We start from the raw sequence: 19,413 nt of genomic DNA on the forward strand, positions 1-19,413 counted from the left end.
ATTTACATTAAATAAACATTAAATACACTGGGTGTGTGAGATTAATCACCATAAAGTGTTAAATGTACACTTATGAGTAATACATTTCTCAACACCTTGAGTGACTAAAAAGAAACACTAACACAGTGTTTGTATAACGAACACTTTCGTCAGTGTTGTTTTAACACTAGCAAAGACGGACCTGTATGTTCACCCGGAAAGTGATAATTTTAACACCCGTGGTGATAAATCTCCCAACATGTTTTTTGCTGTGTAGATAGATAGATAGATAGATAGATAGATAGATAGATAGATAGATAGATAGATAGATAGATAGATAGATAGATAGATAGATAGATAGATAGATAGATAGATAGACGTTTCAAACAGCTCAGTTTGTTAACAATGGAGCGGTTAGTGTTTTAATTTGAACTTGGACTTAATAGCTAGGATAGAAATACAGTCAGCTTAGTTCAACGAGTTCGGTAATCGATCACAGAGAGCTCGCTCACTGAAGAAACTGTTCAAACAGAGCTGCGTTTCCAAAACTATCATAAGAAAAAAACCATTTATGTTTTCGGATACGCAGCTCAGAACAATGCTCATCAAAAGACAGAAAAACATACGTTAACTCACAATATACAATTAGAAATTGTAGCCTACATAGTGCATTTACACTCTTTAAATTTAATGTTAAACGTTGATAGTGATCATGTTTTATTATGTAATGTTAATATAAATCATACTCTACCAGAATAAAAGGATGCATTTTATGGGTGGAACTGGCAGTCCACTTTACCACTATAAAGTAAAAATGACCAAGTGTAAAAAAAAATATGATCTAATTTATGCATTTAATACATTTACATTTAATAATTAGAAAGTTCAGTTTAGAAGTATTGGTATCGGTGATACTGGCCTCGAAAGTGAAAGTATCGCTATCGCGAAAACAAAATTAGTGGTATTGCCCATCCCTACTGTCAGCCACACCTGCCAAAAAAATGTTTCTAGTTAGTTGGTGTGTTTGCGTGTGCGTGCGTGCACATGTGTTGGGGGGTGGGTGGGGTGCACATAACTGATGATGATTGGTGGGTGGGAGACAACCACAACTGGTGATGATTTGGTGGAGACACGCACACACACACACACACACACACACACACACACACACACACACACACACACGAGTCAGAGTGATGGCAAGTCCAAAGTTTTTAAAGGTAGCTTTCGCAAACTGGAAGTATAAGCACTACTTTTCCCTCGTTGAGGTGAAATGTAAGAATGTTTATGTAATGTGCAGGTCAGTGGAAAGTAATTCTAATCTAATGAAGCACCTCATCTTGCCACAAAATTATTGGCTAAGAACCCAGGTGAGGTGATAATGTGAGCTCCACAACCAAAGAAGTAGTATAGTACTGACTATATTTACACTATAGTATTGATAATATTTACAATAGTGTATTGCGTTTGATAGGTGTCTCCAGCATTGTCTCAGCAACATTATAATAGTGTAGTAGATTAATGTACAATGTTTTATAATAATAATTTATTCTGTTGGACATGGACATGTCCAAATCATTCATTTAACATATTTAATATTGGGGGCATCCAAGTTATTTGACATATTTGAACATTTAATAAAAAGAGTAACACAGTAGTTTATTACACTGATCATGGTTCATTAGATCATGGTTCACCCAACACTGTTCATTAAATACTAGTTTGTATTTTTTAGATAGATAATTAGTTACTATTACTTATTATTAGATACTAGTACTTATTCATCAGTTACTAGTACTTATTTTTTAGATGCTAGTACTTATTCATACTAGTACTTATTATTAGATAGTTATAACGGTGGCTACCTTGACTATATAAATAAAATTATTTGTTTTGGGTGCCAGGTAAAGTCTAAAAGTCTACCAAGGATTCAAGTTAATACATTTTACCCAGAATAACTCAAACCACCTGTTACGAAAATGTTATCAATCCCAGTAAGTAATGAAATTCTTAATTAAATATATTCCACACAATTTCAAATGCCAAAAGTTATGTACTGTATAGCAAACAAGAAACACAAAAAAACAATTTTCAAATATAATACAAGATAGGCTACAGTAAAGCTATGAAGATATTTTTGGTGCAAAACACCTGAACACCTGTGAGAGTGAAATTTGTATCTGTAGAGCATATCCGCACATGTGTATCAATAAATTTGAAGTCACAGAGAAAAACATTTTAGGAGTTGTAAACTTGTAGCTTTTTTTTCTCTCTTACAAACACAACAAAAAAAGTTACACCTTCACACATTCTTCATTGCAGGTGCACAAATCCTATTCTACGAATCACACATGCAGAAACTCATACACTCACATTTTTGCTACTATTGCTGCAGTGCAAATGGTGCAAAAGGCAGTCACACACTCGTATCAAAAATGTGAAGTCACGGACAAATTTTGCACATCCGCGAATTAACACTTGAATCCATGCAATGAGAGTAGAACACTTGTAGAATATTTGGTCACAAATGCATTCATTTTCTTGGATATTTTTCTAACACAATCACAAGTCCAATCACTACAACTGCTTGAATCTGCTGCTACGAGTCTCACGCGCCGTTTTTACGCCTTCAAATGACAAGTTCCGCGCGCTCTCACTTTTGCATCAAATACACCAAGAAATGTGGAGCAAAAGTGATTTGTGTATCTGTGGGGCAGAGAGCAGAGACTCTCGGCCAATCAGAAGAGCTCGTTTGTACGGAGCCCCGCCCCCAATGCCCCAACGGGACATGGTGGTGGAAGATAGATAGATAGATAGATAGATAGATAGATAGATAGATAGACGTTTCAAACAGCTCAGTATGTTAACAATGGAGCGGTTAGTGTTTTATTTTTAACTTGGACTTAATAGCTAGGATAGAAATACAGTCAGCTTAGTTCAACGAGTTCGGTAATCGATCACAGAGAGCTCGCTCACTGAAGAAACTGTTCAAACAGAGCTGCGTTTCCAAAACTATCATAAGAAAGAAACCATTTATGTTTTCGGATACGCAGCTCAGAACAATGCTCATCAAAAGACAGAAAAACATACGTTAACTCACAATATACAATTAGAAATTGTAGCCTACATAGTGCATTTACACTCTTTGAATTTAATGTTAAACGTTGATAGTGATCATGTTTTATTATGGTTATGTTAATATAAATCATACTCTACCAGAATAAAAGGATGCATTTTATGGGTGGAACTGGCAGTCCACTTTACCACTATAAAGTAAAAATGACCAAGTGTAAAAAAAAATATGATCTAATTTATGCATTTAATACATTTACATTTAATAATTAGAAAGTTCAGTTTAGAAGTATTGGTATCGGTGATACTGGCCTCGAAAGTGAAAGTATCGCTATCGCGAAAACAAAATTAGTGGTATTGCCCATCCCTACTGTCAGCCACACCTGCCAAAAAAATGTTTCTAGTTAGTTGGTGTGTTTGCGTGTGCGTGCGTGCACATGTGTTGGGGGGTGGGTGGGGTGCACATAACTGATGATGATTGGTGGGTGGGAGACAACCACAACTGGTGATGATTTGGTGGAGACACGCACACACACACACACACACACACACACACACACAGACACACGAGTCAGAGTGATGGCAAGTCCAACGTTTTTAAAGGTAGCTTTCGCAAACTGGAAGTATAAGCACTACTTTTCCCTCGTTGAGGTGAAATGTAAGAATGTTTATGTAATGTGCAGGTCAGTGGAAAGTAATTCTAATCTAATGAAGCACCTCATCTTGCCACAAAATTATTGGCTAAGAACCCAGGTGAGGTGATAATGTGAGCTCCACAACCAAAGAAGTAGTATAGTACTGACTATATTTACACTATAGTATTGATAATATTTACAATAGTGTATTGCGTTTGATAGGTGTCTCCAGCATTGTCTCAGCAACATTATAATAGTGTAGTAGATTAATGTACAATGTTTTATAATAATAATTTATTCTGTTGGACATGGACATGTCCAAATCATTCATTTAACATATTTAATATTGGGGGCATCCAAGTTATTTGACATATTTGAACATTTAATAAAAAGAGTAACACAGTAGTTCATTACACTGATCATGGTTCATTAGATCATGATTCACCCAACACTGTTCATTAAATACTAGTTTGTATTTTTTAGATAGATAATTAGTTACTATTACTTATTATTAGATACTAGTACTTATTCATCAGTTACTAGTACTTATTTTTTAGATGCTAGTACTTATTCATACTAGTACTTATTATTAGATAGTTATAACGGTGGCTACCTTGACTATATAAATAAAATTATTTGTTTTGGGTGCCAGGTAAAGTCTAAAATTCTACCAAGGATTCAAGTTAATACATTTTACCCAGAATAACTCAAACCACCTGTTACGAAAATGTTATCAATCCCAGTAAGTAATGAAATTCTTAATTAAATATATTCCACACAATTTCAAATGTCAAAAGTTATGTACTGTATAGCAAACAAGAAACACAAAAAAACAATTTTCAAATATTTTTTTTGTAAAAAAATATTTACAAAAAACAATGTAAATATTATGCACAAATCAAACAAAGTCTTAAATCTTAGTGTTCAATGTTTAAGAGTTAATGTTGCCACAAAAAACTAAAACATTTCACAATCAGTTTCTCTTAAAACTAAATTGAAAGTAAATCAACAAAATTTAATCAACAACAACTGTTTGTGTGCGCGAGTGTGCGTGTGTGCGTGTGTGTGTGTGTGGTATGGAGGACCAACATAAATTAAAAATAAATAAATGAAGGAATAAGTAAATAAGTGAATAAATAAATAAATATACACATATGTAATAAATAAACAGATTAATGTGATATTAGGAAAATAAATAAAAGAATAAATGACTTGATAAAATAAATATGAATCTTTTTTTATCAAATAAAATTTTGTATTATCTTTCCCTTAATTTATTATTTTCTGCTTTAATAAAAAATATATATCTTTAACTTTTATTTATTTGTTAATTCATTTTAACATTTATTTTTATATTTATTTATTTATGCGTTCATTTATTTTTTTACATTTATTTATTCCCACGTTTATTTATTTTTACATTTATTGATTGATTGATTGATTGATTGATTTGTTTTTATTTTTCCGTGTGCAACATGTAAATTAGGAGGGCGGTCCTTGTGTAGCTTCAGCACATCATTGGTTGAGAGCTCAAGCACAGAATCGTCAGAGCTCAGACCAGCAGAGGAGAGTTATCAGTAAATGACTGCCGGATAGTTCTTTCACAGACACCAAACATCTTATCAATGTTTCCAGCAGTTTGACCCATTGAAAGATAAATTTACAAGGTTACATAGGACTTATTCATACTAGTACTTATTATTAGATACTAGTACTTATTCATTAGATAATAGTACTTATTCAATAGTACTTATTTTTTAGACACTAGTATATTTTTTTATTATAACTACTGAAGTACTACTATTATAACTATATTATATTCTTATCTTACTAGTCATGCTTTTTAACCCATCTTATGCCACTGTAGAGTTCAATAAAAAAAAATCTTACTAGTTACATTTTGAATAAAAATGAATAAATAGGTACTAGTATATATTGAATAAGTAGTAGCTAATACATAAGTACTAGTTTCTAATAATAAGTACTAGTAACTAAATAATGAGCACTAGTACTACTTATTTAATAGGTACTATTATCTAATGAGTGGGTACCAGTATCTATTAAATAAGAACGAGTATCAAATAAATAAGCTTGAAAATAGTAGCATGACAATAGATACTAGTTTGTTTTGTTTTTTTTTTACATTAAATGTTAATACTGCTTGCCATAGGAGCAGTCCTTTGCAGATTGTGCCACGATTGCAAAGCACGATGATTTTAGACTTCTGGACCCAAGCATATACTAAAGTACGATAGCATCATCAGATAAATTAAATTAAAAAAAATATTTGTTGACTGCAGAATACAGTGTCCTTTGCTTTGTTTCCTATTCCCTAGCAAGGCTGTTATTAAATCAAGCCAAGACATGAACAACATATTTCACAGTTTACTCAAAAACCTGTTGCCTAACTCAACTACTAGCAACTACTTGAACTTGTTTCCTACTAATTCATGTGATTATAGATCTGCATTTCTCAGGCATTGTTTATTATTGTTCATGATGACAGATTGTTAGCTCAGCTATGATGGTCTAGCACACCTTTATACATCCAACCTAATTAGTTTAAAACGAAAAACAAAAAATCTGCTTTCGTTTGCTCACATAGCTACTGTGTATCTGTTTATCATCTGCAAAAACAAGCACGGAAACTCTACAGAGGTGATGTGAGATCAAACGCTTCACGGGTACAGAGCAGGAAGGAACATGTAGCCTTCAAAGGCTGATACCACTGCTGTGTGAAAACAGGATATATTCAAATAATATTTCCATTTTTATCATTTTGTCTGTGGATTTAGGAACGCTATTTTTGTCAGTGTGTCTCAGGTCAGACAGAGTGTGCATACTGAGGATGAACAAGCGTGGACAAGCACATTGTTTTTGATAATGGAGATTGATGTCATATTGCTATATTCAGAGGCAGTACTATCATGCATCATTGCTCTGTGAACAATACAAAGGCAGAATAACTTTAAATACTTTTATTTGCCTTGCCTTTTAGTTATGATAAGTCTAAAAAAAATGAACACCATAAGGTCATTATAATTAATATATGACATTACCCATTGCATTAGGCCTATTGTTTAAAGTGCCAGTCAAGTATATCGTAGATGTGCGTAATGTTTACTCAAAAGTCAATATACAATAATCCAGATAGATACTATTTTTAACAGTAATGTATTTGCAGTGCAACGTGTGCATGCAATGCTTTTTGCTGTGAAATATTTAATGATTTTTTATAAAGTAATGCAAGAATAACATTGATATTGTTAGCAATATTTCTATATGGACACTTGCTGGACATTCGTTTATTTGATTACACATCAAAATATGATGCATCAGGCTTGATCCATCATGTAATATTATACAATGATGATATCGGAATTATCATTGTATTGCATTGCATTATATGTTTTTCCCCACAATTAAGACTACATTTAAATATAATCTTAAGACATTGGCAGATATAATATGACTACTGATATGTATGCATTTTATGCTAGATAATTATACACTGTTTTAATCTATACAAAGGTTTTCTCTGGTTCTCGAATCTGATTCCCCCAGTAGTATTAGCAATGAAACCATTTCCAAGTGGGCGGTTTTAAATTATGCGGGTAAAAACTGGCTTTGGGCGGGTAGACAGAATTTGGGCTGGTTTGGGGTCAGTTTGCTGGTTTTCAGGCATCTAAACTGTATATTTTAATTGGTTAATAACAAACCAGTCATCATAATGTAACTAAACACGCGCAGGCCCAGCGTAGAGTCAGCTGGCTTTGTTGTTGACGTCGCCGACTAGCATGTACTTTTAGCCAATCAGCGATCAGCAAGCAGCATCATTCATGGCAGGTTTTTAGCGCGAACTTGTAGCTGGATATTCAAGTTATTCAGAGTAGCATAAATATACAGTAAGTTGTATCTACAGTAATGAGTGGGAGGGTGATCCCACTCTCAAAACGTAGATTACACCTGTGACTCTTTATAGGCTAAATAACCAACTCTAAGAGCACAGTTGAATGACTTGAAATCAAATATTATGACTCCTGTCCATCATCTTGAGCACACTGGCCTGATCAGGACATCTGCAACTTTTCATCTGCAAATCTAGCACTCTGCTTGTCCCGACAGCCGCTGAAAGAGGTTTGAAGAATCAATTATTAATACTGTGTTAAGTTTTGCAATATGTTCTACAAACATGTACTTAAATGTCACTGTAGTTCTGTCTGCAGTTAAAGCACAACACAAACGCGCATTCTTGTTGTTGTTCATTTTTTGTTGTAGGATTATTGTGCAATATGTATCAATGAATGACTCACTTTAAAGTGAGTGGTCTGAGCATATGTGTGTGTGTAATGCATGCTAATCACATACTATTGTTTATTCCAATTTCTCATATTGGGCACTTTTTGCACCTAAATTAGTGTATTCTCACTGTTGAAAATGTTGCATGTGATTTTCAGTTTTCACTTGGCATTTTAGTCATGTGTGTAACCCCAACTGTTCGAACCACCAAGCGGTACTGGAGTATACATTTGCAGCTATTCGCCTTATTCACCTACGTCACTTCCTTTAACCAAAACGAGGCTGTGGGGTACGGAAGTAACTTTGGCGCTCAGCAGGCTACTGTCATCACGCTATTACAATGCCGCCACACTGTTGTGTTCCCAGATGTACATCGTCAAAAAGAAAGAAATCCTGTACAGGTCAAACATTTCATCGTTTCCCAAAGGATCCTGTTCTTTGCCGTGAATGGATTCACAAAATAAGATGAGATCCCGGTTGCCATTTCAAGGTAAGATATTAACATTAGTTTACGATGCTACCTACGCTAACGTTAGCCATATTTACATTAACTAGCACAGAGATAGCTAGCTAAGCCTTCTGGCTAAATAAACATGACTTGATTAGTCACGAACCGGTCCTTTTTAAGTAAAGTTATAGCGAGCGTGGGGCTGATTCGCGGGTAACGTTGAGCAAGGTGTTGCACTTTAGACTAGCCTGGTCAGCTAACGTCCTACCGTGGCTAGCCGTGTCTTACAGCAGAATATAAATAAGACGTTACCTGTGCCTTTTTATGATAATCACTGCTAATCTAGACCATTTTAACCACCAAACTATATTTAACATCCATCCATCTAATGTTACAGATCAATGTGCACACAAAAGTATGTTCAGATCACTTCACTGAAGAGTCTTTTTTGAAGACCCTGGTTGGCATGCGAAAGTTGAAGAAGGGTGCTGTTCCAACATTGTTTGCCTGGACTGATAGTCACGTGAGGCCTGCAAGGAGGTCTATCGTCAGAGGAACTACAAGGTATTTTTCTGTGCAGTTAAATTCTTAATCCATAATGTTTTTAAGAAACCTTTTTCATGTGACTAAGTTTCAGTAATACTGCTTTCCAGTCATGCAATCACTGCAGTTGTTGAAGAGGATGTGCAGCAGGTTGATGTAAATTCTAATGAGTTGAGGTAAGTGATGTTTATCTCCCCCACCCCCAGCTAGTTAATACCACTAACAAGGCTCAAAATAGCCCCACACTAACACGATAGAATGCATGTAATTTAATGCATGTTACAATTATGTCCTTCAATATTTTCTTTCCCTTGCAGTGCAGCCCCTCCACACCCTGATCATGATTATGCTGAACTGCCCCCACCACTGGAAGAGCAACTTAAGGAAGCACACAAAATCATCAACGATCAAGCACAATTAATTGCACGTCTTCAAGCCAAGCAGTTTCTCCTTTCAAGATTCGAAGGCAATGATAAGGACATCATGTTTTTCACAGGCTTTCCTGATTATAACACACTGAAAGCAGTGTTTATGGCCCTGCAGCCTACTGCAGAAAACATGGTAGGGTGGAGTCAGGCACAGCGAATAAGGCAAGCTGATGGGGAAATTGTAAGGCAGGGGTTTAGCATTCCTAAACTGTCCATCATTGACCAGTTTTTTTTATTTCTTTGTCGTCTTAGGCAAGGTTTTCCTGAACAGGACCTTGCGGTGCGCTTTGATGTGTCACACTCAACTGTAAGCAGGGTCTGTGTAACCTGGGCAAACTATCTACATTTCATGTTAGGATCACTTCCAATTTGGCCTTCGAGAGAAACTGTAAATGAGCTCATGCCTCCTTGTTTCAAAAGCACTTTCCCACTTACAAGAGTTATATTAGATTGTACAGAAATACACGTGCAGAGACCTAGTTCAAAAGTTCTGAACTCTGAAATCTACTCTCACTACAAAGGTAACACCACATTTAAGGGCCTAGTTGGCATCTCTCCCTCTGGTTTAGTTACATTTGTCAGTGAGCTGTATGCAGGTTCGATATCTGACAAGGAGATCACAAGAGAATCAGGGATCCTGTCACTACTTGAGGAAGGTGATGAGGTCATGGCTGATAAAGGATTTCTTATCAAGGACCTTCTCAGTGAAATCAATGTTTCTCTTGTGATCCCACCCTTTTTAGGCCCAAGTGGACATTTTAGCCAAGAAGAGGTGAGACAGACACAAGCCATAGCCAGACTTCGCATTCTTGTTGAGCGTGCCATTAGGAGGATCAAAGAGTATCACATATTCGATAGGGTCTTACCAATGACACTAGTGGGCTCTGTCTATCAACTGTGGACTGTATGTGCCCTCTTAACTAACTTTCAAGGGCCTCTGTTCTAAAGCGTGCCAGTATTGACTGGTTTAAAATGATACTGTCCACCCCATGTAGCACACTGAATTATTCTGACAAGTTGTTTTAGAGTCAAGTTTCTTTTATTTTTAACATTGTATATTTTTGATGTAATTTCATGGTGTGAGTGAGTGAATGTGTGAGTGAGCGTGAGTGAGTAAATGTGTGAGTGAGTGAGCGTGTGTGTGTGAGAATGAGTGAGTGAGTGAGTGAATGTGTGAGTGAGCGTGTGTGAGTGAGTGAGTGAATGTGTGAGCGTGTGTGTGTGTGAGTGCTGCAAACAGTGTTGCTCCACACATGAACATTAGCAGAAACATCTGTTACTTCACAAGAACTTTTAAATATAAAGCACCACAGAAAAATAAACTGTAATATAAAAACTTTAAACATGGCCTTGTTTCATTTTATTACATAGATGTTCTTTTATCTACCTTTCTTACACAAGGCAGGCAGGAAGTATGTAAAAAAGAAACTGTCAAGTTTGCATTTCATTTTTTCCCATTCTTCAGAATTGAAGTGGACCCGATCCAGGTGATGGTCCTGTTTGCACTGAACAAGGAAATCGCACCATGTCATACCGGTGATACCCATCTGTCCCACCATCTGGTAGTAGTACTCATGGATTGTCTTCAGAGCATAGGTTCCATCTGTCTTGCAGTACAAGTATGGACAGTCTTTAAAACTCTCCTTGTCTGGACACTTGATTTCCAGAAGTCCGTAGGTTGGAGCTGCACTAAGGTCACGCACTTTCCCATCAGGTGAGGCCCCCAGATGTGGGGCATGGGGGTTAATTACAAACCCACAGGGATAGACTTCATTGCCAGTGATTTCCTTGTATTCAGCAACAGCGACTGGCTCCATTTCAAGGCCTCTCTTCATTGCTTTAGTTTGTGTGAACCGTTTCTCCTTCAGGTTGTCTGCTAAACTGTCAAAGTCTCTCACCCTGGAGCAGATTCTTTTAAATGTTGATGATGTCAGGCGTTTGGCTCGTACTTGATGCCAGGTCTTGCTACTGCTTTGTCCTCTGGTTTCCATCTCTAGATGCTTTGCATCAGAAAGTGTGACAGCCAGGCCTCCATAGAAGAATGTTCCAGTATCATCTAGAGCAGTGCTAAATGAGCATGGCTGAGGAGGTAGAGGAAGTTCAGGGTCATTTTCACTGAAAATGGACAGGGGACGTTGAGTTTGACAACTTAATATAGAACCCCAGGGAAGCTCCCCAAATTCTGTGGAGACCAGAACAGCAGGCTGCTTACAGTTCGCTTCCAGTAACTTCAACATCTGGCACTTACTGTCAATTGTAGCCAGGTTGCCACGAAGAGTCTCTGCGAATTCAGCACTTGGTAAAGGAAGTGGCACAGGACAATACAAATTAGAGACAATCCCCTCAGTAGAGCGCTGTTTTTTCTTTGGTGGTGCATTAGGCAATGGAGGTTTAACTTTGGACACTGTCACAGTGCTAACTGCTCTTGGGCTGAGACCTAATGCCCTTGATGGAACATGCCAGGCTTGAGGTAACAATGTTTTGCTTGCAGTTGGTGGGACAGATGCATACCCCATTTTTATATAGTGTGCCAGCGTGTAGAGCAGTCCTATTAAGTGATTGCACTGTCCCAAGCCAGCTTTACAGTTGCAGGTTGTCTTGCTAATGAATGGCTCCTCGAAGGACAGCTCCACCTTTAAGAATAATCAAACTAGTTTAATAACACATTCACATTTAGATAGGTATACCAACATTTCTAAATGTCTAGTCCAGACCCAAACAGTCATGGTATCTCTAAGGATTTTGAAATTACAGAGCATGGTGATGTACACTGAGTGTGCAGTTAATTAGGTACAACTGGCATTTTCATGTTCCAAAAATAAAAGCATAACAGTCAATGTTTAAGATGCTAGGTTTTAGGGCTGTAAGTGATTAATTGCTTCCAAAACAAAAGTTTGTATTTACATAATAAATGAGTGTACTGTGTATAATTATTTTGTATATTTAAAACCACATACGTGCATGTATATATTTAAGAAATATATATGTAAATTATATATATATATATATATATATATATATATATATATATATATATATATATTATACACATACATGAAATATTTATTAAATATGTACAAGCATGTGTGTGTATGTATGTATGTATATGTGTATGTACATATATATATACACATACATACATGCACACAGCAAACATAATATTCATTATGTAAATACAAACTTTTATTTTGGATACAATTAATCGTTTACAGCCCTACTACATTTGTTCTGGACATCAGACATATACTGATTAATACAGCTTGCAGGGTACCCAATATATTGGACACTCATTGTACTAAAACCCAGGGTTGGGGAATAACAGTAATTTGACATGATGTTTATTAAAATAAGATATTTGAGGCACAGATGCATAACAGTTTCAACATAATCAAATGATGTTACTGGGTTCGTGCGTCCCAGTGGACGACATTACTGATTATTTTTTAGCATCTGTGTTACCTGCGAGACCTGAAGATTACCTTCCCCAACCCTACGTAACATTGCTTTGTGAACTGAGCAACCCATGCCTGTAAACAAATGAACTTATACTTAATATTTATTCATTTAATAACCAACAGTAGCACCCTGCCTTGCTTTGTAATGACACATTGGAAACAATTTTGACTGTTTCCAATAATCTTAGCTACAAATCACATCAACTGCAACATGTTATTTTTAGTCTAGCAGGGGAAGATGAACTGTTGATATGAACGATCAAAATGAACATTTGAACGTTTAGCAAGCGTATTTGTTCTAGCAGTGGCACCACTTCGCAAACTGAGCAGTTTATCCACAGTCATGATACCTGAATGTTGTAAGGTGCCTCGTTTTTGCACATTGAGCGAAAACACTTAGCTCTCACACTGACTGTCTCACTCCTCTTGACTGTCGGTAAAATAATTTATTGTTAACACTCAAAATAACAGTCAGTCTTGTAATGTTGTCGCGTCCTGTTGTATTAGCTACTTAACAAGCTAACTTTAAAAGTAACGTTAACTATGGTGATTTCAGGAAAAAAGCCGTTATCCTCCGTTCTTTACCTTCCACGTCGTGCACATATCCCTCGATCCAGTTGCTGTAACCTTTCAGCAAAACAGCCCGGGGAATCATGCAGTCATTATTTGCCCACTTTTCAACATATTCCATGGTTATTTTGGGAAGAGAAGAAAGATTTGATGTCCATGTAGCCATGACAGACGCCCGCTGCTGCGCTCTGTCATTGAACTTCCGGTTTAGTGTACCCCCCAGCCTCGTTTTGGTTTTCAAGATGGAGGCGCGGTGAATAAGGAGAATAATGCATGTAGGTGATTTTGAATTGATATTTCATGTCGATATACATGGTTACACACTTAAAACTGACCGTAGTGTTTAAATATTTGTAGACTGGCCAATCTATAGATCAATGGCAAGGAAAAATGATTTTGTTGCATCGATAGCCCCCTCGTGGTCGTGTGCATTTAAGTTGTGTTGTGGGGATTTTGTTGTGTTGTAGCATGATTCTGTTGTGTTGTGGTGATTTCGTTGTGTTGTGACTTGTTTTCGTTGTGTTGTGGCGATTTAGTTTTCTTGGGGTTTAATTCTGTTGTGTTGATTTTGTTGTGTTGTTGTTTAATTCTGTGGTGTTGTGGCGATTTTGTTTTGTTGTGGTTTAATTCCGTTGTGTTGATTTTGTTGTGTTGTTGTTTAATTCTGTTGTTTTGTGGCAATTTCGTTTCGTTGTGGTTTAATTCCGTTGTGTTGTGGCTTGTTTTCGTTGTGTTGTGGCGATTTTGTTGTGTTGTGGCTTGTTTTCGTTGTGTTGTGGCGATTTCTTTGTGCGGCTTCATTGTGTTGTGGTTTGTTTTCGTTGTGTTGTGGTGATTTTGTTGTGTTGTGGCTTGTTTTCGTTGTGTTGTGGTGATTTCATTGTGTTGGGGCGATTTCGTTGTGTTGTTGTTTAATTTAGTACGGCTGCACTACTGGGCCACCGTAATTACAGGTATCACCCTAAATAATGAATGCTTTATCAGATGCAGGTAATTCACTCGTTTAGTCCATCTCTCTCTCACAAAAGCCTACCATAACACTCTACCAAAGACTTTATATATGGTAAGACGTTCACTCCGATTACTTATGAATGGGAGAAATTGCAATGGCCAATATGACGAATAAGCCCCGCCTTGTAATTTAAAGAGCCAATCGTTGATAAAAGTTATCGCCACTGTAGCTTCCATTAGGAGCTCCGGTTACTGACTGCGCATGCACATTAGCTTTGTCCAGGCTGAAAAATTCATAATCAATCAATCAATCAATCAATCAATCAACTTTAGTTATATAGCGCTTTTACAATCACGATTGTGTCAAAGCAGCTTCACAGTGTCAAACAGGATAATATTGCGACAAAATTAGATTTGGCTGTACAGTCGTACTGGAGAAAACAGTGATGTTATCAGCTTAGTTTAATTTATCATATAGCAACAATGTTGGCAGATCAGTATTTAAGTTTATAGAATTAAATAAGACCTAATTCATACATTTTATTTGTATAATAAGTTGAATAACTTTAATCATATTTTTAGTGTCCCCAACTGAGCAAGCCAAGCCAAAGGCGACAGTGGCAAGGAACCAAAACTCCATCAGGGCATGATGGAGAAAAATAAACCTTGGGAGAAACCAGACTCAGTCGGGGTGCCAGTTCTCCTCTGGCCTATTAACACACCGTGTAAGATTATTATTCTGGCAACCTTACAGGTCAGAAATCATATTAGATTGGAATATTCAAAATTTTAGGGAATCACGGAAGAGACAGATTTATTTGGAAATAAATGATGGGATGGCGCGTCGATTACACAAGAGTATGAATACATGAAAGATCGGAATTATTGCGCCGAAGACGGGTTTTGAGCATGTCGTGCCAGTGAGGCAAATTCGGAGGAGACACCATTTGACACGGCTCAGCAGACTCTCCAGGATGAGCTGGTCATGTCCAGGCAGGTCCACCATCCGCTCCGGACAGGGCCCAGATCCGGGATAAACCTCGGGATAAACAGAGAGACAACATTAGCATAGATGCCACTCTTTTTATGATGTAACGAGTACATCAGGTGTTATGGGAAGTGTTCCCGGTTCCGGCTGACCTAGTTAATGCAGCCTAACAATCAGTCAATTGAATTGAATAATGAAAGTTAAAAATGTTCTATGTGTATGCCATAGTAAAGAGATGTGTTTTTAGTCTAGATTTAAACTGACAGAGTGTGTCTGCTTCCCGAACAATGCTAGGAAGACTATTCCACAGTTTAGGAGCTAAATAGGAAAAGGATCGACCGCCTGCAGTTGATTTAGATATTCTAGGTATTATCAACTGGCCAGAGTTTTGAGACCGCAATCGACGTGATGGAGTATAATGCGTTAAGAGCTCGCTTAAGTACCGGGGAGCTAAACTATTTAGTGCTTTGTAAGTAATAAGCAAGATTTTAAAATGTATGTGATGTTTAATAGGGAGCCAGTGCAATGTTGACAGAACTGGACTAATATGATCATACTTCCTGTTTCTAGTAAGAACTCTAGCTGCTGCATTTTGGACCAGCTGGAGTTTGTTTATTAAGCGAGCAGGGCAACCACCCAGTAGAGCATTACAATAATCTAGCCTTGAGCTCATGAACGCATGTACTAACTGTTCAGCATTTTGCATTGAAAGCATGTGCCGTAATTTAGATATATTTTTAAGATGATAGAATGCGGTTTTACAGATGCTAGAAACGTGGCTTTCAAATGAAAGATTGGTATCAAAGAGCACACCCAGGTTCCTCACTGACGACGAGGGCTTGACAGAGCAGTCATCAAGTGTTAGACAGTATTCTCGGTTACTACTTGTGGAACTTTTCTGTCCAATAATTAAAAATTCAGTTTTATCTGAATTAAGTTGCAGGAAATTACTATTCATTCCAATTTTTATATCAGCTATGCATTCCGTTAATCTTGTGAATTGGTAGGTTTCGTCAGGGCGTGAGGAAATATAGAGCTGAGTATCGTCAGCATAACAATGAAAACTAACGCCATGTTTCCTAATGATATCTCCCAGTGGTAGCATATACAGGGTGAAAAGCAACGGTCCTAACACTGAGCCTTGCGGTACCCCATACTGAACTTGTGATTGGTGTGACATCTCTTCATTTACTGCTACAAACTGATAACGGTCAGATAAGTACGATTTAAACCATGCCAAAGCAGTTCCACTAACGCCAACATAATTTTCGATTCTATTCAGAAGAATATTGTGATCGATAGTATCAAATGCAGCGCTAAGATCGAGTAACACTAATAGAGAGATACAACCACGATCAGATGATAAGAGTAAATCATTTGTAACTCTAATTAGAGCAGTCTCGGTACTATGATACAGTCTAAATCCTGACTGGAAATCCTCACATATACCATTTCTTTCTAAAAAGGAACATAATTGTGAAGACACAGCCTTTTCTAGTATTTTTGATAGAAACAGTAGATTCGAGATTGGCCTGTAATTGACTAATTCTTTAGGATCAAGTTGCGTTTTTTTAATAAGTGGTTTAATTATAGCCAACTTAAAAGTTTTCGGTACATATCCTAATGTCAAAGATGAATTAATGATATTAAGCAGAGGATCTATGACCTCTGGAAGTATCTCTTTTAATAGCCTAGTCGGTATAGGGTCAAGCATACATGTTGTTGATTTTGATGATTTTACAAGTTTAGCCAATTCTTCTCCTCCTATAGTAGTGAATGAGTGTAATTTTTCCTCAGTGACACTACAGCGCTCTGTCTGAAGTGATACTGTAATAGACGGCTGCATGGTTATAATTTTATTCCTAATATTATCAATCTTACTAGTAAAGAAGTTCATAAAGTCATTACTGCTGTGTTGTTTACAAACATCAGAAGCTGAAGCTTTATTTTTTGATAATTTAGCTACTGTATCGAATAAATACTTAGGGTTGTGTTTGTTTTCTTCTAAAAGAGTTGAGAAATAAGCAGATCTAGCAGTTTTTATGGCCTTTCTGTATGCAATCATGATGAGAGAAGGGCAGGGCAGTCACACTTTCTGTCATCTTGCTGTGTCATCCTCACTGTCGTCTTGCTGTGTCATCCTCACTGTCGTCTTGCTGTGTCATCCTCACTGTAGTCTTGCTGTGTCATCCTCACTGTCTTGCTGTGTCATCCTCACTGTCTTGCTGTGTCATCCTCACTGTCGTCTTGCTGTGTCACCCTCACTGTCGTCTTGCTGTCACCCTCACTGTCGTCTTGCTGTCACCCTCACTGTCGTCTTGCTGTGTCATCCTCACTGTCGTCTTGCTGTCACCCTCACTGTCGTCTTGCTGTCACCCTCACTGTCGTCTTGCTGTCACCCTCACTGTCGTCTTGCTGTGTCACCCTCACTGTCATCTTGCTGTGTCATCCTCACTGTCGTCTTGCTGTGTCATCCTCACTGTCGTCTTGCTGTGTCACCCTCACTGTCGTCTTGCTGTGTCATCCTCACTGTCTTGCTGCGTCATCCTCACTGTCGTCTTGCTGTGTCACCCTCACTGTCGTCTTGCTGTCACCCTCACTGTCGTCTTGCTGTCACCCTCACTGTCGTCTTGCTGTGTCATCCTCACTGTCGTCTTGCTGTCACCCTCACTGTCGTCTTGCTGTGTCATCCTCACTGTCATCTTGCTGTGTCACCCTCACTGTCGTCTTGCTGTGTCACCCTCACTGTCGTCTTGCTGTGTCATCCTCACTGTCGTCTTGCTGTGTCATCCTCACTGTCGTCTTGCTGTGTCACCCTCACTGTCGTCTTGCTGTGTCATCCTCACTGTCGTCTTGCTGTGTCATCCTCACTGTCGTCTTGCTGTGTCACCCTCACTGTCGTCTTGCTGTGTCATCCTCACTGTTGTCTTGCTGTCATCCTCACTGTCGTCTTGCTGTCACCCTCACTGTCGTCTTGCTGTCACCCTCACTGGCGTCTTGCTGTCACCCTCACTGTCGTCTTGCTGTGTCATCCTCACTGTCGTCTTGCTGTGTCATCCTCACTGTCGTCTTGCTGTGTCACCCTCACTGTCGTCTTGCTGTGTCATCCTCACTGTCTTGCTGTGTCATCCTCACTGTCGTCTTGCTGTGTCACCCTCACTGTCCTCACTGTCGTCTTGCTGTCATCCTCACTGTCGTCTTGCTGTCACCCTCACTGTCGTCTTGCTGTCACCCTCACTGTCGTCTTGCTGTCACCCTCACTGTCGTCTTGCTGTGTCACCCTCACTGTCGTCTTGCTGTGTCACCCTCACCGTCGTCTTGCTGTGTCACCCTCACTGTCGTCTTGCCGTGTCACCCTCACCGTCGTCTTGCTGTGTCATCCTCACTGTCGTCTTGCTGTGTCACCCTCACTGTCGTCTTGCTGTGTCACCCTCACTGTCGTCTTGCTGTGTCATCCTCACTGTCGTCTTGCTGTGTCATCCTCACTGTCGTCTTGCTGTCATCCTCACTGTCGTCTTGCTGTGTCACCCTCACTGTCGTCTTGCTGTGTCACCCTCACTGTTGTCTTGCTGTGTCACCCTCACTGTCGTCTTGCTGTGTCACCCTCACCGTCGTCTTGCTGTGTCACCCTCACCGTCGTCTTGCTGTGTCACTCTCACCGTCGTCTTGCTGTGTCACTCTCACTGTCGTCTTGCCGTGTCATCCTCACTCTCGTCTTGCCGTGTCATCCTCACTGATGTCTTGCTGTGTCATCCTCACTATCGTCTTGCTGTGTCACCCTCACCGTCGTCTTGCTGTGTCACCCTCACCGTCGTCTTGCTGTGTCACCCTCACTGTCGTCTTGCCGTGTCATCCTCACTGATGTCTTGCTGTGTCATCCTCACTGTCGTCTTGCCGTGTCATCCTCACTCTCGTCTTGCCGTGTCATCCTCACTCTCGTCTTGCCGTGTCATCCTCACTGATGTCTTGCTGTGTCATCCTCACTATCGTCTTGCTGTGTCACCCTCACCGTCGTCTTGCTGTGTCACCCTCACTATCGTCTTGC

General features: G+C 38.6%; 2 protein-coding genes across 2 annotated transcripts; one reads left to right on the top strand and one right to left on the bottom strand.

The window, feature by feature from the left end:
- Window positions 1-8,357: 8,357 nt before the first annotated feature.
- LOC137071664 (uncharacterized) lies at window positions 8,358-10,350 on the top strand. Its single transcript, XM_067439845.1, has 4 exons — window positions 8,358-8,475; window positions 8,831-8,997; window positions 9,087-9,152; window positions 9,294-10,350. Exons 2-4 carry the CDS (start codon window positions 8,900-8,902, stop codon window positions 10,348-10,350), a joined length of 1,221 nt encoding a protein of 406 aa, XP_067295946.1. The 5' UTR covers window positions 8,358-8,475; window positions 8,831-8,899.
- A 433-nt stretch (window positions 10,351-10,783) lies between these two features.
- Window positions 10,784-13,628, bottom strand: LOC137071665 (uncharacterized). The gene is made up of 2 exons (XM_067439846.1): window positions 13,445-13,628; window positions 10,784-12,037 (listed from the first exon to the last, which is right to left on the bottom strand). Exons 1-2 carry the CDS (start codon window positions 13,460-13,462, stop codon window positions 10,784-10,786), a joined length of 1,272 nt encoding a protein of 423 aa, XP_067295947.1. The 5' UTR covers window positions 13,463-13,628.
- Window positions 13,629-19,413: the final 5,785 nt, after the last annotated feature.

This window comes from Pseudorasbora parva, chromosome 3, assembly GCF_024679245.1.
Source record: "Pseudorasbora parva isolate DD20220531a chromosome 3, ASM2467924v1, whole genome shotgun sequence".
NCBI classification, from domain to species: domain Eukaryota; kingdom Metazoa; phylum Chordata; class Actinopteri; order Cypriniformes; family Gobionidae; genus Pseudorasbora; species Pseudorasbora parva.